Here is a 25,949-nt window from a genome sequence, read left to right on the forward strand (position 1 = left end):
TGCTCAGTCCCCTTTATCGACTCTTCACTCCATTTTTCTTTTTCTCCTTAACTTGATCTCTTACTATATGAATGCTTTCTCACCAGATGGTGCTCCCCCAGTCCGTAGACCTCCTCTAAAGCCTCAAAGATCTCGAAGGCTGCAATCATGTGACTCAGCTGAAACTGCAGCTCCTGGTGAGATTTATTATATTACTGTATTCCATAGAAGGCAATTATTATTCAGACAAGACAATAAATTCAGTCTGCTTCAAGACCTTATACGTAAAGACAAAGGTACTTAGTGGCTTGGTCACATGAGGTGTGTAGTGTAGACATGTTACTCAACACCAACTGGGATGGCAATCGTGGACACAGGATAAAGAGTGGATTCGTGTGTGCAGATCACAATCTTGTTTTATTTTTATAGTATATGGCTAGTTGTTCACATAACAAAGCACAGATGATGATAAGTTTATATTAATGGGAATGATTGTTCCAGATTATAGTGATTTTCCAGTTTATTTAACTAAGGCTCTAAGCAGAGTGCTTAATTGTAATAATACCTTTAACAGATGCAGTTTAAGTTTATAAATGAGAAGGATTCTGTACATTTCTGCATTGATAGTAAGGCATACAGATTTGCTCTTGTCCATTGGTTTAGTGGCTGGAACAGGTGGGATGCTACAAACAAATGAACAGAAAATGCCTCAGACAGGTGATGCCTTGCGCCGTGGGCTGCGCCACATGGCTGGTAAGTTCTAGGGCCACTGAAGAGAAGGTATAATCATAAATCCTTCTTAATTGTATGGGTCTTGTATTATTTATACACATGTAATGTATTTTATATATAATTTATATAGTTTAATGAAAGAGTTGCAAAACACATTGCAGTAGTTGAAAAATAAATTACTTTTACTCCTTTTACATGGAGGCAAATACCCCCAAAAATCCCACCTCGTGTGTCTGTGTCCACTCCCCCGGTTATGGCCAGGAATTATCCCAGTTCTGAACTGGATAAACTGCTGTGAGAAGGGTGTTCCTGGATTAGTCTACTGGCGGTTTTGATCAAAGAAACTTCTTGGTGTATTGGAAGCTCTTAATGACATAGCAGCTTCATTGGCATAACTAGAAATTTTGCACCCCCCCCCCTCTCCTTCCATAATTTACCTAATTACCAGGGGTTTCATGCTCATTGACTGGAGTTACATGCTCATTGCCAGGGAGTTCATGCTCCTTGCCAGGGGTTACATGCTCATTGATATGGATATGGTTATCATGCTCATTGCCAGGGGCTATAAGCTAGTAGCCAGGGGTTTAATGCTCAATTTCAGGGATTTCTTATTCATTGCCAGGGTCTTTGCTTGTTACCAATGAGCTACATGCCCATTGCCATGGGTTTACATGCTCATATATATTCCAGGGGCAATACATCTATCTATCTATCTATCTATCTATCTATCTAAATATATATATATATATATATATATATATATATATATATATATATGTAACTACCTGGAATCTGTAACTTCCAGTGATATACGCTACCTAGTAGGACCACTGGCATCTGTCCAGTAGGATCTCTAACATCTGTCTCCTCCAAGGCGATGACTATTTTGGAGGGACATTTTCATCAGATTTCATTCGGACGGCCAGACCCATTGTAATTTGCAAGGACCATGTACCCCCACAGAGCTGGCTCCCCCTAGCCACAGCTTGATGAGCCTGTTCTGCAGGACTGTGGTGGGTCTAGTGTGAAATGCAACCACCTCGTTTTAAAGTGCGTTGTGAAAAGATTCAACATGATTTGATCCTGTATTCTATATTCCATCTCAGATTTGGGGTTTGTGTGTGAAAGTGTTATCATGTTATTAGTACAACTTTTTTTCTCCAAATAATGCTTTCTAACAGTTTTATCTGTAACATGTCTCCTGTTATCATTCTAGAAGCCAAAGAGAGAGATGCAAAGAGTCTGCCCACGTCTGCCTGACTCGTGTGATCTAGAAAACTTGAAATGTGACTTTCTGGATACCTGACCGTGAATACATCTCGCAAAGTGCTTAACCTGAGAATGGGATGCACTAAAAAGCCTATCACATATGTGCATTTTCAGCACCTAATACAATTTCAGACCTTGAAAACATAAATGATTTTATATATACTGTAGCTACGCAGTTAAAGGATAAAAGAACATGTTGCCATGATAATGAATGGTACCTGCAGATTAAAGCTGTCACACATGCTCTGCTACTAGCAGTGATATCAAGCAATTGGGCCAATATGAAGTGTGGCCCCCAAACAGCCATGATGCTCAATAATGACCTGGAATCAATCAGTAGCGTGTTAGAAGATGACTGCTATAAACCTGTTTGTGCAGTCGTCTTCTGATATCTTTACAGGTCCAATTGACTGCATAGGTGATCCAAACATGTGGCCCAGATTCAGAGCATTACAATTAGGCCACCCAAATGATTGGTCAAATTGACAAAGATCCTGACTCTTAGGCTTTGGCAGAATTGAAGCATGTGTGGCCCACTAAAGATTGGTGACGGTGCTCTCAGAGTTTGATATATAATATCTCACTAAAATTATAAACCATGATAAACAGGAAATGAATAAAGACAATATATTGCTAAAATATTTTTGGAGTCTTTGGCTGTACTTTTTCTATTGTTTTCTCTATATATTGTCATTATGTACTACAGCACTGTACAATTACAGATTCTCATTCAGACACAGACCCAGTGAAATGTATAACTCCCTACATACTTCACCATGGCCAAATTAAACAGAGGCCATTCAATGTTCCTAATCACCATAAGGGAATTCAATTGCCGGTGATTATCTTGCCCGGTGGAACTACGATGACACCCTATATAAGTGCGGCAATGGGATCTCGCTCAAACGTTTTCACTTGCCATAGGATAGCGAGCACATTTTGATGAATTGGGCCGGGCAAAGTGGGCATATTGGGCTGCCGTTGCTGGCCCAATTAAATGCCACAGCAACTGTAATTTGGCCCCTTTGCCTGTAATTGAATCCCCCCCACCGCTAAAGCTGTGTAGACGTGGGGGCGATATATTGCTTAGTGTCTCCTTTTCATCAGGGACCAGAGATGGTCGCTGATGAAAGGGAACCTCTGCCGGGGGAGCCGTAGAGCGAATCAGCTGGTCGCAGGAGCAATCTCCTGCGACCAGTGATCTTAAGAAGGCTAAAAACGGGAGCGCCCACCTGGCGATTTATCGCCAGTGCACACTCCAATCCCTGGCAATATGGTCGCTCAGTGACCATATTGCCAGCAATAAATCCCTGTGTGTACGCACCTTTAGACTGCCCAAGAAAATTGGAGCCCCAGAGTAAGCACAAATACAGGGACAATATTTAAACTTCATGCAGATAGAACTCAACATATGAATTAATGATCACTTTGGTCATTCTTAATTGATATGCTTGGGTCTCTTTAAACCAATGAGATACCACACTTAAACCCAGGAAAAAAAATGTATATAAGAAATCTGTTTGATAGCTGGTGACAAAAGATGCAGAGAAATTCTCATGTTTTGTGATTCATTGTAGGGACTGTCCAGAAGGGGAGGCTGTGACGTACTGTAGTAGGCCACCTTTACAAAAGATTGCAATATTTTGGAACCTGCATTGATACTGATATACATTTATGTATATATTTATACCATCTACAAATTAAGGGTTTATTTTTAGGAAAATGTGTGGATTTCTGTTTTATATGTGTTTATTGATAGATTTTTTTTAAATACAAATATATCTTCAGAATGAACCATCGGGTATCCATAGAGATGAACGAAAAAATAAAATTGCAAAACAAGCATGGTGAAATAAATCACTACGTGAGCTTGTGATCACCGTGTAAAAAATCTTTTACTATTGAAAGTGGAATACAAAATATAACCGTGAGTAAAATGAACTTTATCCAAATTTATGATTAATATTCAAACAATAAAATAATTTTAAAAAGGCAATAAGGAATTAGGAATAATAATCAAATTTAGTAAAAAATGTAATAGCTAGTTAATTATAATCATTCACTACACTCATACAGGTATATGCATATAAATGAAATATTTTATAGGTAATATGCAGTTGGAATCCTTGGAATACAGTTGAACAGGTTATAATACACAAACAAGACTGAAAAGTAAATGTCCATCTTTTATATAATATAAACCCAGCTTCCACACGGTGCTTAAGTTAGCGTACCATAAAGTGTGCGTATATGCTGTCGCACCACAACTGGGATATCTCTGATCTTCTACTGTTAAACCTTTGTTACCTGCTACATGGATCTGCCTGATGATTAAGCCAATTCCGTGGTCAAATCATGTGCTGTGTGGACTAACCTCCATTTGCTACCAGATCCTGCTGCTGTGCTCACATGACTCATGTTTACAATGGCAGACAGGTACTTCCTATTTAAACCTTGACCTGTGGCTTTGCATTGGTTGTAACAACTCAAGCCCTAGTGTGTTCCTCTCTGACCCCAGGTACCCTGTGTGACTACCTGCATTCAGCTCTTCAGTATACAGCCTGTGCCACCACTCCTGTTGCAGTACCACTACCACCCGTCTGCCTTTGGCACATCCACTGTCAGCCTGTGCCAGTGCTCCTGTTTACTGCCTGAGTACTGTCCCTTCCCCTACTCTCTGTACTGTTATTGCCATTACTCCTAATTATAGCTGAATCCACTACTACTGTTTCCAGCATCTCAGCACTACTGTTATTGCAATGCTCCTATAACCACCCTGCATTTAATTCAGCATCTTCAGAGGGTCTCATCACTTCCAGTTTTGTCATCTCACCTACTCACTGTAGGTCCCTGCTAGTTGCTTCACTATTCATATATCAGTACTTGGGATCTCAGCAAATATACAGTGGAACCAATCATAGAGCCATTGGTGGCACCATTGATGGAAGTAAATTGAACTTTTGGTTCATTGTTTGGTTGCTGAGGCATGTGCTGAGTTCCTTATGGTTGAACCAGCCCTGGGTGTACAGGTGTGTTGGTCCTGCAGCATGTTCCTATATTTGGAGACACACCCCAGTTGTCCAGGCTGAGCACCTGAGAAGTGCACTACCAACCAAGTGCCAATCTGGTTACAGTTCACTAAGTTCTACCAGTTCAGTTATCTAGCTGGTTTCCCTCAGCTAGTGTACTAGCTGAGGGGCCCAGCTTTAGGGTTCCTGGGGGTTCAGTCTTTAAATTGAGCTCCTCCCACTAGGATCCAGGGACTACTTGTTGGTCTACACTAGTTAATGTGCAGGAGTTTTATACAGCCACTCAAGTTTATGATATGCTCATCATTCCAACCTCATACGTTACACCCCAGACCGCTACACCCCAGTGATGCCACTCTTTCTATTTAGTAACCATGTGTAATAATATATAGGATTATGCTAATATCCAACTATTGTAATTAAACAAAAATAGAGGCATGAAGTATTTTGTATGATAGTTTTATAATAATTATTACTGTGTGCTATAAGCAGCTGTTTATCCCAAGGCCTTTCCTACTCGGTATTACAAAATCTGAAAATCAGCTGTTACTAAACAACTGTAGGTGGTTACAGAGGGAATACGAGGACCAGGAGAACACATCTTATGTACAGTTTAATATTTCTCTGGATCCTATAGATTAGCCGCTCATCTACTGCTGCTACCATTGCCTCACAATAGGTCATACTGGAACACATTGCTCTGTTGACCTACCTATTGGTACAGTGTACAAAATGTGTTAAGTAAACCAGTAGAGGAACTGTACCCCAAAAAGTAGTATTTAGAGTTAGTGTTCAAAGCAGCCTTTTTTTTTTTTACAGGGTTTCATGCCCTACCCTTTTTAAAAAAAAAAAGCAAAATGTGCCATGCTAAGCACCAGACAAAATCTATCATTGAAGGTGGTAAGGAGGATAGGGTGATGAGCCATCATTGGAGAATAGGGTGATGAGCCATCATTGGAGGATAGGGTGATGAGCCATCATTGGAGGATAGGGTGATGAGCCATCATTGGAGGATAGGGTGATGAGCCATCATTGGAGTATAGGGTGATGAGTCATCATTGGAGGATAGGGTGATGAGCCATCATTGGAGGATAGGGTGATGAGCCATCATTGGAGCATAGGGTGATGAGCCATCATTGGAGGATAGGGTGATGAGCCATTATTATATCAGTGCCAAAGCAATAAATATGTCTCTAGCATCCTCATGGTACACCTGGGCAGTACAAGGCAAATGTTTCCTTATCTCAGCCAAGGGAGAAAAATCAAGTTTACCCACACAGTACCTAAGTTTTACACTAGATTCAGATTATTAGGAATGCATACACACTGATCGTTATTGAGAGATTGAGACAGAAATGTTCGGTCTTCACAGACCGGTCAGATAATTGTAGTTGTTTGTTTGTGGCCAAGATTTCTTTGATACATTGGCAAAATGCTGAAAAACAATTGTTTATACACACTATACCATAAATCAGCCAATTACTGACATAAAACTGGCATTCCACTGTATTTGTACATTTTTAGGACAATCACGAACAAGGGGAAATATGAGTGGACTGCAAACCACAAAATCTATTTACAACCTAAAACAAATAGTCCAGTGAGTCATCTGCATTGTCCAGAAAGAGGAGCATGTCATCATATATCACAATATAAGGCAATAGTGTCAGTAAAAATTGATCCTGACAGTGGGGAGGAAGTTTTATCAAAGCATGGAGAGAGATAAAATACCAACTAATCCGCGGCTGTCATTTTACAGGCTGTGTTTATTTCTCTCCAAGCTTCACTAGATCTTCCCTTTGATGAGATAAATACTGATTGCCTGCACAAATGCAGTAACACACCTAGGGACACTTTTTAAAATGAGTGCTTACATTCATCCCCACCAATCCCACTGTGTAACTGAAAAATGCCAGTTACAGATATTGGTAGTAGCGGTACTTGTTTCCTAGCACGGCGCCAGCGATAAAAAATTGGGTACTTGTGGAGTATCACGGCTCCCACGACCTTGATCGTATGCTGATCCGATTTTGCACTGAAATGCATCAAAATGCATTGAAATGTGTAGTAAACATGTGAAATGCCCCCAAATGCCATTTTTCATAGTGTACCACCCCCACTATCAACGTCAACCTGAAGCGTGGCGAGCGGCGGCGGTACGCGTCCTACGACCTTTTCATACCCCCACTATCCACGTCGGCGTGGAGTTGAGAATAGAAAGTGTGGTGGCGAGCGCAGCGAGCCACCGAGCCCGAAGCGTGGCGAGCGCACGCGGATACCTTCACAGCTATACGCGTCCCCTCGCGGGCTTCACAGGTATCCGCGTCCCCTCGCGGGGCTCGATGCGCTCGTAGGACGCGTACCGCCGCCGCTCGCCGCGCTTCGGGTTGGCGTTGATATTGGGGGTGGTACACAGTGAAAAATGACAGTTGGGGGCCAATTAACATGTTTTATACTAATTTTAATGCATTTGGATGCATTTAAGATCAAAAAACGTATGCCATCGCATCGGATGCCATCGCATACGATTTTTGACCAAAAATGCTGAAAAACCTTTTCATACCCCCACTATCCACGTCGGCGTGGAGTCGATTTTACATAGTGTGGCGAGCCCGAAGCGTGGCGAGCGAAGCGAGCCCCGCGAGGGGAAGCGCATTACTTCACAGGTATTATGTGTCCCCTCGCCACGCTTCGGACTCGATGGCTCGCCACACTATATAAAATCAACTCCATGCCGACGTGGATAATGGGGGTATAAAAAGGTCAGAGGACGCGTACCGCTGCGCTCGCCATGCTTCGGGTTGACGTTCATCGTGGGGTGGCGTTAACAATGGGGGGGGCAGGCATCCCTATGTAAAATCGCGTCCATTGCATCGGTCGCATCGCATGCCTTAACTTAAGGCATGCGATGGACGCAATTTTTTAATTGTCGGGGAAAAGGCTAAAAATAGCCCTGAAATCGCGTCGTTCGCGTCCATCGCATACCTTAACTCAAGGTATGCGATCACCTATGACGGGCGCCGTGCTAGGAAACAAGTACCGTAGTAGCTTACCAATTGGAGGTACTCAAGTACCCTGTGAGCTGGTTCTTATGAAAAAACTTATACAGTAACACAAATTATTGCCACTGGCACTGAATAAAGCAACCTGACCTGTGTAAGAAAACTGCACTCATTTCAAAAAATCATCATAGCCTCACGGATACACCCACTTCAAGGTCAAGGGCCTTGACTCTACATTATATTGTATTCACAATAGAAAAAGTCTACCAATTACATTATGTCATGTTATAAGCTGTGTTTGAAAAATTACATGAGCTGATTGGTTGGTGCTTTATGTCTCCTGCCACTCTTTGATACATTTTTCTCACTGTCATCTTAAAATAGAGACCCATGTGATTCCCAAAAACAAAAGGGAGATGTTCACAATTCAACAAATTGTTTAATTAATTTGTACATGTAGGCAAATGATGCTTAATCACTGCCACTTTTGAACACAGAGTTTGTGCAACAAACCTGGGGCCGGCCGACGACTCGACCTAAGGACCCTGTCGTGTCGACCTAGTGCTGTCGACCTTGTGTTGTGCCCGCCGACCTAACGACCGCATCCCGCTCGCAGATCGCTCTATTTTCCTGCATGCAGTTCCTAACACCGCCGCTAGTGCGCTACTCAGCTGCTGCTCTCGCTGCGCTACCGAGGCAGCCGGGATAGTGACGTAGGCACGTCAGGCGTGACCCTAGGAGGGCAGCCTGCACAGCAACAGTACTACTGTGTCACTTGACTTCCTTGCGCAGAGCAAGATGGCGGCGCCCGTGATGGGTGAGGACAGGGTTCTATGGTGACAGTGACACAGTTGCATCAGGCACAGTATAGGGCGGTGTATGGATACCTAACACTTTTGCTTTTTTACATCGCCGTGCCCAAGCACAGGGAACATGAGCTTAGATATGGGTAATGCTGCGGAGCATCTGTTCTAATGGTCACGCTTGCAGCTGTAGGATTTCTGGTTCCCATATTGTGCATGTTCAGTTCTTGTAAACGTTATGCTTCTGCGTGAGGTAATCCGCACATACAGGGGTCTCTGTGTCAGACTGTCACCATGGCATTATGCATTAGAGAGTGACGAACTAAATTAGTAAGACAAACCTGTAAGTGCTCGGTGTCTATGCATAGTAATTTGGTAGGTTATCTATGTCTTTTAAAGTATTTCTATTCTAATGATTACTATTAGTGATCTACACGCTAATACATAATGGGAGATATTCATGAAAACTTGTGGAGAGATAATGTACCAGGCAAAAAGCTCACTACTGCTGTGTTTACAAAAATGACAGGTGCTGGATGGTACTTTATCACTCTCTAAGCTTTGATAGATATCCTGCTTACACTACTTTAAATAAGTTTCTAAAAACCCCTACTGAGCTGATAGCAGTAACTAGCCAGTGAATGTATCACTTTGATTATTAATACTCTTATTAATGTGGATTTAACCCTTATCATCCCTAGTACATGCAGATTTATTATTTAGTATACATTTATTGTAGACACTGTGGGGTAGATTTATTAAGCTCGGTGAAGTGATAAAGTGTCTGGTTTTTATCACCAGCATCAGCTCCTACCTGTCATTTTTCAAACCAAGCCTGTAACTTCAGTTAGTAGATTATTGGTCGGTGATAAAAACCAGACACTTTATTACTTCACCGAGCTTAATAAATCTGCTCCTTAATTATTTGAGATGTAGCATATTCTCCATCATCTGAAGGGCAGAAACCGTTCCAAAATTGGAAAGGGGGCATGGCCACGCCCCCTTTCCTATACATTCAATGGAGAGTCAGAGGTCCAGAAAACCGGTAAAAAGCTACAGTTGGAGGGTAGGATGTAGTCAGAGATGTTAGGGCATTTGGCTTATTAGTTAGACTGGGGCAGGTGTATTAAGCCTTAACAAGAGATAAATGCAAGGGTGATAAAGAGAGATAAACGTCCAGCCAATCACCTGCTAACTGCCAAGTTACAGACTGAGTTTAAAAAAAAGTCAGTAAGGACCTGATTGGCTGGACGATTATCTCTCTTTGGGCCAGATGCACTAAACTTCAAAAAGTGATAAAATTAAGAGAGATAAACAGCCAACCAATCAACTCCTACCTGTCATGTTACAGGCTGGGTTTGAAAAATGTCAGGGGCAAGCTGATTTTTTATTTTTTTATCACTCTCCATTTTATCACTTTTGAAGCTTAGTGCATCTGGCCCTTTATCACCCTTAAGGTGGCCATACATCAGAAAGATATTGTACCCAATCATACAATCTCAACTGATTGTAAGATGGATTGTATGCACATCTTATGTACATAATCATACAATCAATCAGCAGATGGATTGTATGACTGATTGTAAGATGGATTGTATGCAGATTGTGTGCACATCTTGTGTACACAATCATGCAGTAGATGGATTGTATGATTGATTGTATGATCGATTGTGTGTAGATTGTGTGTCCAAAAACCACCAAGGACTGCCGGGGATTTCAAGGGAAATTGTACACAATCATGAGCGCAATCGATCTTAAGATCGATCTTTCTGATGTATGGCCAGCTTTACATTTATCTCTTGTTAAGGCTTAATACATCTGCCCCATTGTGTCTAGATACATACTTGCCTACCTGACCTTCACCATGAGGGAGAAAATGCTCTGTTCCTGGACTTCCCTGGTTATGGAAGATTGCCATCACCTGTGGGGAGATAATTAATTCATAGAAAAAGTGTTTTGCCACAGGTTCATTACCAGGGAAGTCCAGGAACAGAGCATGTTCTCCCTCATGGAGAGGGTCAGGTAGGCAAGTATGCTAGATAGAAAGCCAATAGGTTGATACATTAAACGGTAGTATTTGGTGTCGATGTGGACATCTGTCAACATGGCTTTGCACACCATGCTTCAGGCATGGTGCCTCACTACTTTCACCACACTTTACTGTGCTCATTTGTAGTCCATGTGGACGGTAGAGTATGAAAAAGTCCCAATAAATGAAAAATTGTGAAAAATGCTTTGACCTTTTGACCATGTCAACCTATAACATGTTGACCTTTGGTGTTGACATATTGACTATCTAGAACTTTAAATCTATCAAATGGATCCAGTAGTAAGAGGGGGTCAATGATTCTTTGTATGTGAATGTGAGGCATATTAATTGGGCTCTGAAAGTAAAGGGGAGCCAGTGTAGGGCCTGGTGAATGAGAGGAAGATGAGCTACACTGCTCTTTAACATTTATCTATAAGCATTTAGGAAACAAATCTGGCACTTAACTGGATCTAGTAATACAGGACCTCTGTGTTGGAAGAGACGGATATTTTAAGAAATAATAAGGAAAGCGGAGGGGGTCCCATGAAAATGCTTTCAGTCAACAGCAAAATGGTCAAATAATGGAGAAGCCTGCTCTACAGATACAAAGGGATATTTAGACAAGACCTCTAGAACTAACGGGAACAGAGACTGGAATATTTGTAAAATTGACTTGTGAAAAATAAAGAACTGTATTGTAATCCACATTGTCCCTTGAGATTGCCTGCTTTAGTCAATCAAAATGTATTCTATCATGTACATGTGGAGAAAGACATTAACAATATTGGGATCGATCCTATTATTTGTAAGGGTGCAAGGTGCCGTTGCTGTGGCATTTCTGTGCCGGCAGCACCAACAGATTTCATAGCATGGTTTCAGGCTAATTAGATAGCCCCCTGGGAGCTAATTACCCATGATCAGCGATTGTGTGTAATTGAATACTGTTTTATATGTTGTGCATAAATCTATTGACTTGAATAGGCCAAAATGAAAGGTGCAATACCACAGAATGCATGTTATTTCTACATGCATTTGTGTGTTTTGTTCCTTTGTTAAAAATGCAAGTCAGGAGCAGCACTGAAACATAAGGATGATCTATATTTAACACCAGAGCAGACTCTGACCCCCTCTATCATATAGTAATCTTGCCTTCCCCCTTCTTGTTTTGTAGTGACACGTTTACGGTTGGGGGTTAGCCACAGGTTTGTATTGTGCCTGGGGAGGAGAAGTTTGCAGAACAGTGCTGTGCTTTGTGCAGGAGAGGACTGGAGAATTCAGTGAGTGTTTGTCACAATATGTGTATGATTTATCAGGGGGAACATAAGGTACTGAAGAGTCTTTGTAAGATTGCATCCTTGCTTTTTCTTTCCTCCTTCAGGCATGGCTTAGCCCGCAGTGGTTCAGAGTACGGCCCCTTGACAGACTTTTCAGACTGGAGCTATGCAGGTAAGTAAATAACTGCATAATTTTACATGAATGCGCTGTTGCAGATATATTTTAAACACTAGTTTTTCCCTTTCTCTACATTCTCTACATACTAAAGTCCTTGATGTGAGGCAAATATATATATATATTACTTCATCTAATTATATGCTTGACCCTTTGAGTGCCAATGTTGCTGTGAGATACTCAAAATATCCAATAAAAATGCCAGCATCGCTCCCAGCGACTGTACTTTTTTGCGTCAAAAACTTTGGGAAACCCTGGGTTAGCCACATAATAATATAATAACACATCTGGCTGAGTGGTTAGCTCACCTTACTTGTTAAGTGCACAATGATCTCGCCAAGAATGAATGGTCTTTTCAAGAAGAGTAACTGGTTTTGAAATCCAACAAACTGCATCCGATTGCCCTCACATAAATGCACACAGACCAGCATGAATGTAAATGGGTGAGGACACATAAAATAGAATGGTTTTCCTTAGTTAATAATTCACAATTAAGCAATTTAATTGCAGATAGGAAATGCGATAGTTGGTCACACTGGTGGTTTACTTAAAGTATGGATTAAATCAGTGGTTCCCAAACTGGGTGCCCTGGGGCACATGCAGGGGTACAACTTGTGGGGGGTAACCTGTCACATTATTTATGGTCCATGTGATGGGCAAAGCTAGCGGTGGTGGCTGCCAATTAGGGAAGCCAATCCCGGGGCATTTTTTCAATCCCGGGATTCGGGATTGAAAAATACTCAATCCCGGGATCCCGGGATTGGCTTCCCTAAAAAAAAAATGGGTACTTGTGTATTTTGACGGCGCCCAGGAAATCGGCCGAAAATCGCATGGAAAAATCGGATGCGATTTTGCGGCCGATTTTCGACCGATTTTTCACTTTTTACGGCCAATTTGCATGCTGTTCCATTATTGCACACCTTGCACACCCCCGAATACCATCGTAGTGCATCGCATGCAATATAGTGGCATGTGATGCATGTGAAGCGATTCGATTTGTAATTGTACAATCACCCTGATGGGTGCTTACAATGTTAAATGCACCGCCATTGTTAACGCCACCCCCACTATCAACGCCAACCCGAAGCGTGGCGAGCGTAGCGAGCCCGCGAGGGGCGGCGGTACGCGTCCTCCGACCTTTTCATACCCCCACTATCCACGTCGGCGTGGAGTTAATTTTAGATAGTGTGGCGAGCGCACGCGGAATACATGTAAAGTAATCCGCGTCCCCTCGCGGGGCTCTCTGCGCTCGCCACGCTTCGGGCTCGGTGGCTCGCTGCGCTCGCCACACTATCTAAAATCAACTCCACGCCGACGTGGATAGTGGGGGTATGAAAAGGTCGGAGGACGCGTACCGCCGCCCCTCGCGGGCTCGCTGCGCTCGCCACGCTTCGGGTTGGCGTTGATAGTGGGGGTGGCGTTAACAATGGGGGTGCATTTAACATTGCGAATCGCATCGCATGCCACTTGCTGACATGCGTTGCTATGCGATATTTAATTGTACAATCAGGGGCATTTTCCCGAAAATCACATCGCATACCATCGCATAGTACCTGGGGGTGTGCAAGGATGGAATAACATGCAAATCATCAGGAAATGGCCGAAAATCGGACGCAAAATCGCATCGCAGATCAAATCGGCCAAAAAATCGGCCGATAAATCGGATGCGATATCGGATGCGATTTGGATGAAATCGGGCGCCGTTATAATACACAAGTACCAAAAAATGCCCCGGCCACCCTGCACATTCACAGAACTTACATTTGCGGGTGCTGGGTGGGCGAGCGTGCAGATATTGCTGGGAGCCGGGTGGGCTGCAGGTATGTCCGATGGGCGGGTGGGCAGCTTCAGCTGGGCGGGCGGGTGTACAGCTTCGGGTGGGCAGCTTCAGCTGGGCGGGTGGGCAGTTTCGGGTGGGCGGCTGGGTAGCTGTTCGGGTGGTCGCGTAGCTTGGCGGGTGGGCGGGCGTGTGCTGATAAGCCGGGTTGCTGGGTGTGTGGGCGGCTCCGCTGTGTGGCCTGCGCAGCGTGACAGCTGACAATCACGCTGCGCAGGCCGCACGCCGGGTATGGGAGAAGCCGGGCAGCGTCTGAGCGGGTGCTCAGACGCTGCCCGGCATTAGACTGCACATGTGCAGTCTAATCCCGAAATCCCGTTATTGGACTCTCCAATCCCGGGATTGAAATCCCGGCATTTTGGAGGCCAAATCCCGGGATCCCGCCGATCCCGATCCCGGGATTGGCCACCCTACTGCCAATATGTGGACAAATAGAAGTGCACCCTGTCCAACCACATACCTGATTCTAAGGAAGATGGGAAAGCACATATTATATGATCTTCATATTTTGCTGAATTTCTCAAGGAGAGACTTCTGTCCTATGGGTAACATGAAAATGGACAGAATGATCACACTCTGATTACTCCATGATTCAAGATGTGGGAACCACTACATTAAATAATTATTTCTGCAAATATTTATCTCAATATTTCTGGAATAATCATGTCACACAACACAAATGTTTGATCTTTAGCAGGTTCCTATTCATCGGATATTTTTTACAGTTGGAATGATATTTATGTAGTGGTCACTCTAGCACCCTGCCTCTTTCACACCTGTGCAGTACCTCTTCCCTGCCTGGTCTAGTCTACATATCAGTGCTGAAATACAGACCACGCTGTGCTAGAAGCACCACAGCAGAGAGTGACACCCCAGGCAGAGAAGAGGAACTGCACAGGATTGTGGAAGCTGTAGGGTGCTAGAATGAACATTAATTTAGGTATAGCCTCCTTTTTTTAAATCTTTTGATATGGTGAAAATGAGTCCAAATATATTCTACCTGAAGTGTGACAGTCCAGTGGAGGTCATTTAGGTTTGCTATCTGCTCCATCAGGAATCTGCAGAATATATGGCAATTATTATTTAGTGTGTGTATATATCAAAGCCAGGTCGACATTTTGGCCACAGAACGTGGCCTTAATCATGACCGCATAAACAGGACAAACAAACAGATCCCTATTACAAGCATCACCTTTAAAGGATGTAATAGTACCACCCACTCGCAAACTGACCTATCAGGTCATTATACCTCAATTACATTACCCAATAGCAGCATGTGACTTAGCATACATAGCAGAGACTGCCCGCCAAAATACCAAAGTAAAACTCACATATCAGCCCGGACGCTAGCACGTGCTATCCACAAACACCGTCCACCATCTCTGGAGGTGCCGGCTTGTCATTTTCGGTATGCGTTCCACATACAGAGGATGTGACATCATTGTGCGTTCCACAGAACAGGAACTGCCGTATTTGTATGTATACATGCGTCTCATCACTGTAGAGCAGTGGAACGCATCACCATTATACTTATGCTACCAATCTGACAAATTGTCAGATTTTAAAGCACACCACAAACTAATGTCATATTTATTTATTACTCACATCTCTTCAAATTACTGTATCGAATCGTATAAGCTCACTGTCAATTCTAATCATATGTCATGTCACATCTAAATATTAACCCTTAACATCTATGTTGATCTTTTGGGATTTTTTTTTTGGGATAAGATCCAAGAGGACAATGCATGTTGACAAATTAAAAACACATAGACACTTCTAATGCCATTTCCACTTGGCAATGGCTGAAAGTACATAATAACACTGGGCCTCCAATTGTTAGAAAAAAAAAAAAATAAGAAAAATGAAAAAATCGTGCAAATTGTATTCTCAAAAAAAAAAATAAGAAAATCACAGAAAAAAAAAATCACAGAAAAAATCAGAGCAAAGATAGCCAAAATCCAAAAAATTTTTTTTTCTGGATCTCGGTTATCTTTGCTCTGATTTTTTCTGAGATTTTCTGATTTTTCTAACAATTGGAGCCCCAATGTGGCATTAGAAGTGTCAATTGCTGCTTTCCCACTGCCTAAACGGGTAATGACCCGGTATTTGTAAACGGGTCTTTAAATGGGTAAGAGCCATAAAGACCCTTTCCCACTGCAGCTCTTAAACGGTAAATTGCCGTTTAAATACCGTTTTTGTCACATTGTACCCGTTTAAACCTCAAAGCAACCCGTTTAAACCCATAGTAAACATGGGCTGTCATTAAAATGGACTTTTCCACAGGATGTGGTGTATACAGTCATCGGCCAATCATATTGTTAACCTTCATTATTACTAAATACCGTTTAAGACCCTTTCCCACTGCCAAAAAAGGCCCTTAAACGGGTAAAACACTGCTTTTTACCCATTTACCAAATACCGGTATTTGTTAAATGGGTAAAGCAACCTGGAGCTTTCCTACTGCAGCTCTACCCATTTAAAAAGGCTAAAAAAACAGCAATTTACCGTTTAAGAGCTGCAATGGGTAAGGGGTATATGTGTTTTTAATTTGTCAACAAGCATTGTCCTCTTAGATCTTATAGTGAATCCCAAAAGATCAACATATGTGTTAAGGGTTAATATTTAAATGTGACATGGCATATGATTAGAATTGACAGTGAGCTTATACGATTCGATACAGTAATTTGAAGAGATGTGAGTAATAAATATGACATTAGTTTGTGGTGCGCTTTAAAATCTGACAATTTGTCAGATTGGTAGCATAAGTATAATGGTGATGCGTTCCACTGCTCTACAGTGATGAGATGCATGTATACATACAAAGATGGCAGTTCCTGTTCTGTGGAACGCACAATGATGTCACATACTCTGTATGTGGAACGCATACCGAAAATGACAAGCCGGCACCTCCAGAGATGGTGTTTGTGGATAACCTCCGTAGTGCGCTAATATTGGAAAGACAGCAGCTCCTCCGATAAGGTTCTCCTGTTAGTGAGAGCTTGGGGTGTACAGAGATACAAAAGGGGGTTATCGGAGTGCGCTAAAGTGAGTACCACTTAGCCAATACACAATTAGTCGAAATAGCTGGAATTTTTATCTTAGTTTCTATGTAACTATGCAGACATTGGAGTGGCATGATAGGAGAGATACACTGCTGTGAAAAGACAGACAAATTCACTTCTCCACTCATCACCCTATTTTGCCCCATTTCAACATCATTATCGAATTTTAAAACTTTAGACGGTTCAAGAATTAAGGAAGAACCAGTCTTTTTTTAAGTTGAAGCTTGTTTCTATCGAGTCATTTTTTGTTATACCCCTGATGAAGTCCAAGTGACGAAACGCGTCGGGTTATTGGAATGATGAAAAATATGACTGCATACGAATGAAATTTTGCTGAAAAAATCTTTTTATTCATTTTAATAAATTGTATGAAATTACAAAAAAGTGTCAGTTCTACACCTGTCTTTTGGTGGTGGTGGTGACACAAACAAAGGCGCACTCTATATCTTTGTTGTATCTGCTGTCCTCCTTCCCCCACTAACAGGGGGGGCTTATAGAGGTGCGGCCCATTATCTTAGCGCAGTGAAAGGGTTATCCTTTTCATATATATATATATATATATATATTTCTCCTTTCTGCCCCTGTTTAGTTAATGAAGCTTTTGTATTTATCGGTTTTATATAATACAGAATACAGCTATGAACTTTTCTTATTTACAGATGGAAGGGCAGCGCCACTATGGAAAGGACAGATAAGGAGGAAAGAAGAAAACAAGGCACTGGCTGTACGTGTGTGAGGTGGAGCTTGTTATCGCAGGCTATAGCCTCGGCTATTAGCTGACAGGATATACAATGTGATATAACTAGTGTGGCTACAGAAGGGATTTGGTATCCTTATATGGCGGATGGGTTCCCAGCTGTCAGTAAACAGACAGCAGAATCCTGCTGAAGAGAATCGAGACGGACCGGGGGAAGTATACTCTAACTCTGCCTCTAACCCTCCCTACCTGCAGAACCTTCCTCCCACTAGTGCCTACCACACGCACACAAGACCCACCCACCCGGCATTTGTGTGTGGCTTTGCTGTAGTACATGCATGGCAGAGGCAATGATTGGTCCTGGGTGAAGCTGTCCCTACCACTGTTTATGGAGTCTGATGCTGTAAACTTCTCTTTACAGAGCCGCATTATCCTTCTCAGTAATGAGATAGATCAAGGCATGAAGAATTGGTCGGAGAAGCAAGAAAAACGCACAGAGGAACAGCTGCTGAAACAGAAGAACCAACTGAAGAGCAAGGCATTATTTAACAAAACTTCTAAACCCAAATAAATAGGCACTGTAAGTTTGTACTGTTTATTTTCTACCTTTCAAGTAGTCACTGTCTGAAGCATATGCTACAGTATGTGTTTTCTTTATTAACTTTCTATAAAAAATGTTTGCACTGGTTGTGAGATCGGTGTAGATGTCACTGCTTTAATAAAGGTTTGTAGTACATAAAGTGATGGCACAATACATAAAACCATGGCTAGAAGGCTAATGTTACGCCGACTCTCACACTTGGAGGATGCCTCTGCAATCCACACATGCCTAGGTGTATGAGGACCTGGAACAGTCTGATGCGAGGGGACACGGTACACTTTGACGGTGTTCATGGCGACATTAGAAAACATGTCGACCTTTTGACTATAGATTTAGCCATTGTTGCCCTTATGATTGTGTCGATCTTCCAACCGTGTTGACTTTAGCCATGTTGACCCAATGCATGTCGACCCAATTACCCATAGCCCTCAATCTTGTAAATGTCACACAAAAAATACAACCACCTACAACATATGAACATGTTTAATTAAATTACGTTCTGATCAGTTAAATTCTGATAGTGTCATTTATATGCAAAATCAATAATGATTGGATGAAAAGTACATGGCTCTAATGACTATTTTTGGACCCTATTCCAAGCATGAGGTCTCTGCATTCACCCTTTTCCATTCAAGTAATCTTTTATGTAAGGTGCCCAATATTGCTGAATGGTCTTAGGGTGGACTGCTCCACTCCTGCATTATGCCTACGTCTAGGTTTTTTTTTTTTTTTGTAAATGTTTTTTTGGGGGGTTTTACTTGCTGTAATATTAAATCGATAGCTGCTATGTTTTTGATGTATGCAGAGTGCCTTGAGAACTGTGATGGAGTGCTATATAGATAACATATTATTGTTGTGGACTTTGGGAATCCCTTGTTACTTTTGGAACTCTGGGATGTTGTTTTTATTTACATACTGTACAATTATTGGGAACATTTGAAAATAACGATATGGTGAATGCCTTATTTTATTGCATGGTGAGCTTCATTCAGATGCGGTTGGAGTAAAGGAGCATCCTGCAAAGTACTGTTGTTTGTACTTTGTGAATTTCTGTGCCACTACAGCGCATTAGCAGTATGGGACTGTAAGTATGGCTGCATTATGTCATCAGACTGTCAGTTATTGATTGTGCGGTGCATTTATGGGCAGTGTTTTGATATTCTTGCGGGGCTGGGATGATTGCCAGGATCTCCATCAGAGGACTTTGTGTGTGTGTGTGGGGGGGGGCTTTGGTAGGTGGTGGCAGCCAGGTTGCTTATCTCTACAGGTCACGGGCTGATGGAGATTATCCAATACTGTGTCCTCGGGTCAGTAATGCAGCAAGGGGTGTGAATCCTTCTGCTGCATTACCATATTAGTGCTATTGTTGCTGTTTTTATGTAGGCAGCTATATCTACTTCAACCACATCTGTATCAGGCCAAGGGTGTACAGCCATGGCCAAAAGTTTGGAGACTGACACAAATATTCATTTTTCACTAAGTGTTTTGCTTCAGAAGAGTGATCAAATGAATTGCAATTGCTGATTAAGTTACAATAACAGACTGGTAGCTTTAAAAGGAGGGTGGTGCTTGAAATCATTGTTCTTTTGTTAACCATGGTTACCTGCAAGGAAACAGGTGCCGCCATCATTGCTTTGCACATAAAGGGCATCACAGGCAATAATATTGCTGCTAGTAATAAGATTGCACCTCAGTCCACCATTTATCGGATCACCGGGAACTTCAAGGAGAGAGGTTCAATACTTGTGAAGAAAGCTTTAGGTCACCTAATGAATGTTTAGCAAGCCCCAAGACCATCTCTTAAAGTTATTGTTTTAGCTGTGGGGTCAGGGTACCACAAGCGCAGAGATTGCTCATGAATGGTGGAATCTGCATGCACAGTAAGGTGAAGACTTTTGGAGAATGGGTCAAGAAGGGCAGCAAATAAGCCACTTCTTTCCAGGAAAAAAAACATGAAGAACATATTAATATTCTGCAAAAGGTACAGGGATTGAATTGCTATAGACTGGGGTAAAGTAATTTTCTCTGATGAATCCCCTTTCATTTTGTTTTGTGCATCTGGAAAAATGCTTGTCTGGAGCAGGAAGGACAAACGTTAGAACTCCTCTTTTGTCATGCCAACAGCAAAGCATCCTGAGACATTTTATGTGTGGGGTTGCTTTTCGGTAATGGGAGAGTACTCACTCACAATTCTGCCTCAGGACACAGCCATGAATAAAGAATGGTACCAAAATATCCTTCAAGAGCAATCATCCAAGAACAGTTTGACTTTTCTAGCATGGTGGAGCACCTTGCCATAAGACAAAACTCCTAATGAAGTTGCTCAGGGACCAAAACTTTAACATTTTGTTTGTGGACAAACTTCAAGCATTGATTAGGCATCAGTCAGTATGTGGCCCAGTAGTCAATTGATAGCATGCCAAGGCGAATTGTAGAGGTCTTGAAAAAGAAGGGTCAACATTGCAACTATTGACTCTTTGCCTAAACTTTGCGTAATTGTCAATAAAAGCATTTGTCATTTATGAAGAGCTTGTAAATTTTACTTCAGTATACTATAGTAACATCTGACACAAAGGTATAAAAACACTGAAGCAGCAAACTTTGTGAAAACCAATGTCATTCTCAAAACTTGTTACCATGAATGTAGGCTTGACAATTTTAGCCAAACAGAGATAAATGGGCAAAAAGGCTTTTTTTTATTCTATTATCCAATCGATCTGTCTTGACAAAAGATATTTGCCAAAAGGACCGAATGTGCACAGTTTTAGTATTCTCAATAATCTTCCCATATTTGTTATGGGCATAGTGCCCCACGATCCTGGGAATAGTGTGATCAGAAATTTGTTTCTCATTCACTGGAACTGAAAGTGTACACAGTCTACTACTGAGCTGGTGCAGTTTTACATCCTTTTCCAAAGGACTCAAAGCTTTGCCCCTGAAAAAAAGTAAACCAGCGGCACAATCCTTAAGGTGCCCATACTCTGTACAATTATTGTATACAATATTTCATTGAATCTCGATGCTGCACATACTTTTTGTACTAGATCTCATCTCATTGCAAAACCGAGATGCGATGAGATATTGTATAAAATAATTGTACGGTGTATGGGCACCTTGAGACTCACAAAACAGTCAAATAGTGTTTGTGCAGTAGTTCTGCAGGTGAGGCCTATTGTCACTGCCATCTTTTCTCTTGAAGTATTTCTAAGACACTGTTCTAAAAGGCTGTTGTTCTCAGTCACTAATATTTTATTTGGGTGCAAAATGTGCCCTGATCCACAGCAGGCAATCAAATAAATAAATGCTACATTGGTCCTGATTGCTGCGCTGTGAATTTGCAGAGCCCTGAAACCAGCCAGCCACCGCCCCGCCAGTGTTAAAACACGTCCTCTAAGAAGCTGCCAATGGCTAGCAAAAATCATGGCAATCGGCGGCTACCTGCAAATCTATAGGCAACTCGCTCACCATCAAATGATTTTCCCAGTCCTACTATTCATGTGCGATAGAAACAGGCTGATGGAGCCCAGAGCTGACGTCACACATCCTCCCTGGCAATGCCTGCGTTTCCCCTGACACTCCCACATAATGGCTGGTTACCACCCACAAATGCCATCTTCCTGTCAGCCAAACAGTGGCCAGCTTGTGATTTAAAAAAAAAACATATGTAGCTGTTTGGCGTTGCGCATGCATCTTGTGATCCGTATGCATATGTAGTCATTTGGTAATTGGTTGCTGTGTGAATTCACACAGAAGTGATCAGATCTGAATAACCCCCATTGTCTCATCTTACACAAGGCAGATAAAAAGCAAATTGCTATTATGGTTTAGTGTTATTTTGCACAAGTTAGACCTTGTGAATATACGTACAAAAATGAAAGATTGTCATTTTTTTTTTTACTTTTGCTGCAGACCTGTTTAGGACTTAGAAAAACTGATTGAAAACTATAAACAGTGATTTCATTTGGTCCTAACTGAATCTTGTTCTCAGTATGATGAATGAGCAAAGCAGCAGCAGAGAAGCTGTCTGTAACAGATCGCTTTCATTGGGAACAGTAGTGCCATTTAGCAGAGAGGAAGTTTTGGTAGCAGCAGTCTGTACTTTGTGAGACTTATCTGTTAAATGATCGTTGTAGCCTGATCACATCCAAATTTAGTCTTCTTCCGATGACCTCTCACCATCTCTGCTGACATGTATCCTCGCTCTCGTCTTTTATTATTCATTTTAACACACTCCTTACGCCTCAAATGCTGTTTCTTCTGTCCCAAAAACAGGTCTCACATTTGGCATTAATTAAAATACACACATTCATCACATCTCCATTGACAATTAAAACGGATTTATTTTGTAATCGTTCTATTAATGTTTCTTCTGTTTTGCAATAATTGCAAGGATTGTCCAACATTCAGTTCAAAATGAGCACTTGAGAATGCTGCACCTGCTCTTCTGTTATCTCTGCGTAGTCATACTTTACAGTAAACATTGCATTGGCCCATATTACTTCACAGTCCCGTCTTTGTATTCAAGCAGCAGATCTGAAGCGTCAGCTATGGGCATTTCTTTACTTGTGACTGTAAGGTTATAACTGGGCAGTAGAAAGGTGATGAGAAGTAGGCTAAGTTAGGTGAGAGAGTGTCAATGGAATTGTGGCCTACACAGAGATGGGTGTCCCCCTAAACATGTCTGTTTAATGTATCTTTTGCATATAGGATGGGTGACTATGAAGCAATTTATTTATTTACAGTTTCTTATATAGTGCAGCAGATTCCGTTGCGCTTTACAAATAGTAGACCGTGATAAAACAAACTGGGTAACAACAGACAGACTTGGAGGTAGGAGGGCCCTGCTGCAAGCTTACAATCTATAGGGAAAAAAATACATACATACTGTATAGGGGCAGATCAGTGGCAAAAACATGCAGAGCAAATGTAAGTTACTACTTCCATGCACAGGAGAAATTCTGGATGATTTACTTTCAACTCTGCATCTTCTAATGGGGTGTGGTATATTAGGGTGAGTCCCAAAAGGTCGACCTGAAAATGTTGACATGAGTTGTGAACACCTAAGAATGTGGACCTAATTCGTGCAGCACATTCCCTCACATGGCTCGCTTTGCTCACATTGCTTCGTACCAGGTGGATCGCTACCCTACCATTGCCCTCTGCACATTTTACATTTCCTAATCAGAGTACCGATGGATGTTAAAATATGAAGAACTTCAAATAAAGATTAAAAGGCAACCTGTGGCTCCTCAGCTGTTGTGAAACTACAAGTTCCAGCATGTCGTGCCACCGTTTTAGCACTTCCTAATGCAAAAACTGTGGTAAGGCATGCTGGGAATTGTAGTTTCACAACAGCTGGGGAGCCATAGGTTGCCTATGCCTGACTTAAACATTGTCTATCACCATCCGGATACCCTTGTAATGTGTCAGTCCGTTATCTGTACTATTTCACAAAGTGTGTGCCAGTCTCAGATCTATATTAATTTGCTACTCTCCTTTGGGTACTCCTTGACTCTTGATAATCTGCACAGCTATACTTTGGTATATTGTATGTTAGCATAAATTATTTTATTTTCCTTCGGCATTGTAAACCTCGTGAACTTATCGCAGGTAACTCCTCTTTTTGGAACAGATAACACAAAAGCTAATGTCAATGCTGTGTAGCAATAAGGATTGTGACTGCCAATGCATATATTATAAACGCAAGATTCTCATAGCCTTAAGGCCTTTGCTATTTATAACAAAATGATGCGATCTGCGTAAAAGAGAGGAGATGGTGTACACAATCAGACGAATAAGGTACGGAGAAAGCAATGCAGATAACGAAAGAGCAAGTATCCACTAGTAAAACATAAATCTATAGCAAGTTTTTCATGCCTTAAAGGATCTGTTAATTAAGCTACGCCCATACAAGCACATTAGGCATAATTACCAGGAAGAATGTGTTTCTCATATTTTTTAATGCAAAAAAATAGTGCCCAAACTACTCAGCTACCCACACGTAGCTGCAGAAAATATTACTTGCAGTGTATTTTTTTGTACATTTAACTCAGTGGTTCCCAACCTCGGTTCTCAAGTACCCCAACAGTTCACGCTTTCCTTTCTCCACACAGAAAATCGCAAGGTAAATAATTAGCTCCGCCTCTGGATCTTTTAAAATGTGTCAGTGAATAATAAGTACAACTGTGCACCAGATAAGGCCACAATATAAGAACATGATTAACAATCAATATATATATATATATATATATATATATATATATGTGTGGAAAGAATGGGCGGCACTCACGGGTTTAAATCCAAGAATAAACTTTAGTGGGGGTGTCACAGGAAAACCGACCGACCCCCGAATCTATCTATATATATATCTATATATCTATATATATAGCATATATATATATATATATATATAGATATAGACATAGATATATATATATATAGATATATATATATAGAGAGAGAGAGATATTGCTCCTTCCTATTAAGACTTGACTGTGTCTCAAAATGATTTATGGCTGCCCTGTACATGTAGTATGGTGATAACGTATAGCCAGGGGCGGATTGGGTCCCGAATCCGGCCCGGGGGGGTGTTGCGGCAACATGTATGCCCGAGGGGGGGCGCTGTGCTGCTTCAGTCAGTGCTGGCTGGGCAGAGGGGGAACAAGAACTCGGAGCCTGGGGAGGTGCTGTGCGCGCATGCGCAGCAGCCCTCCTACGGCCATTTTGGAAGTGGGCAAAGTGCTGCGGCCGCTGGCTGTCCGCGGCCCAGCCAGCCCACGGCCGGCCCCTTTTTTAATGACTTTTGTCACGGCCCACCAGGAATTGGCCCGGTTTCCCGGTGGGCCAATCCGCCTCTGCGTATAGCCCATCATAATATAGTATTTACCATACTGGTCAACTGTAGAAGTAAAAATCCTGCTCTTAAGGTTCTTGTGACTTTATTCCGTAGGAGTCCGCACTAGTTAGGCGGTGTCTTGGTAGTATCCAGCATGTAGATGGTTATGTATCCATAGGTGTCATAAGGCTCTCAGATGGGCTGTGCAAGTGGGAGCCCAGAGCTAGGGTGGAGCATAGATATCTTTATATGTGGGTCCTGGATAACACCTAGGACTTCAGGAACCTTATGGTTTGCGTACCACTCTGATGGTGGGTGGACTGCGCATACAATGATAAATGTAAGCAGTACTGTCACAAATTACTTTGCTTTATGATCTGTGTTACTACCGTGTTTCCCCGATAATAAGACATCCCCCGAAAATAAGACCTCCCCCAGATTTTGGACATGTGTCCAAAATAAGACCTCCCCCGAAAATAAGGCCGATTCAAATTTCAATCTTGTGGATTGCAAACAATAAATACTAGACCCCGCTAACCTCCAGGTGATCTTCAATCACCTCTGAGGTATTTAGAGACCTCCAGCTTCTACGGATGCCGCTTTGCTCCCGGTCCCAGGGATG

The 25,949-nt window shown here is 42.0% G+C and overlaps 3 protein-coding genes across 9 annotated transcripts in view; all 3 read left to right on the forward strand.

The window, feature by feature from the left end:
- Positions 1-2,621, forward strand: part of CARMIL3 (capping protein regulator and myosin 1 linker 3) — a 58,795-nt gene extending 56,174 nt beyond the window's left edge. For 5 of the 6 annotated variants that reach the window (XM_083188793.1, XM_083188801.1, XM_083188809.1 and 2 more), the window contains 3 exons: positions 87-176; positions 643-732; positions 1,928-2,621. In XM_083188793.1, the coding sequence (XP_083044919.1) occupies positions 87-176; positions 643-732; positions 1,928-1,971 (224 nt within the window). In that variant the 3' untranslated portion in view covers positions 1,972-2,621. Of the gene's footprint in view, positions 1-86; positions 177-642; positions 733-1,927 lie in introns of those variants that run through there. The other variant, XR_014475046.1, reaches the window with a different exon arrangement.
- Positions 2,622-8,046: 5,425 nt separating this feature from the next.
- Positions 8,047-19,004, forward strand: MRPL52 (mitochondrial ribosomal protein L52). Of its 2 annotated transcripts, none has more exons than XM_083188975.1 (5): positions 8,047-8,828; positions 12,015-12,120; positions 12,222-12,289; positions 17,854-17,918; positions 18,313-19,004. In XM_083188975.1, exons 1-5 carry the CDS (start codon positions 8,810-8,812, stop codon positions 18,460-18,462), a joined length of 408 nt encoding a protein of 135 aa, XP_083045101.1. In that variant the 5' UTR covers positions 8,047-8,809; the 3' UTR covers positions 18,463-19,004. The 2 variants fall into 2 exon arrangements, with proteins under 2 accessions (XP_083045101.1, XP_083045109.1); XM_083188983.1 differs by lacking the exon at positions 8,047-8,828 and adding an exon at positions 8,930-8,960.
- MMP14 (matrix metallopeptidase 14) overlaps positions 18,335-25,949 on the forward strand; it is a 56,384-nt gene continuing 48,769 nt past the window's right edge. The window contains exon 1 of the mRNA XM_083188963.1: positions 18,335-18,471. The gene's annotated coding sequence lies outside the window, so the exon portion shown is untranslated. The remainder of the gene's footprint in view (positions 18,472-25,949) is intronic.

This window comes from Crinia signifera, chromosome 1, assembly GCF_055691185.1.
Source record: "Crinia signifera chromosome 1, ASM5569118v1, whole genome shotgun sequence".
In the NCBI taxonomy this organism is placed as follows: Eukaryota; Metazoa; Chordata; class Amphibia; order Anura; family Myobatrachidae; genus Crinia; species Crinia signifera.

Coding starts and splice junctions, on each gene's coding strand:
- MRPL52 (XM_083188975.1), top strand. Junction 12,290..17,853: donor TTCAGACTGGAGCTATGCAG/GTAAGTAAATAA, acceptor TCTTATTTACAG/ATGGAAGGGCAGCGCCACTA. Junction 17,919..18,312: donor AAGAAAACAAGGCACTGGCT/GTACGTGTGTGA, acceptor TTCTCTTTACAG/AGCCGCATTATCCTTCTCAG.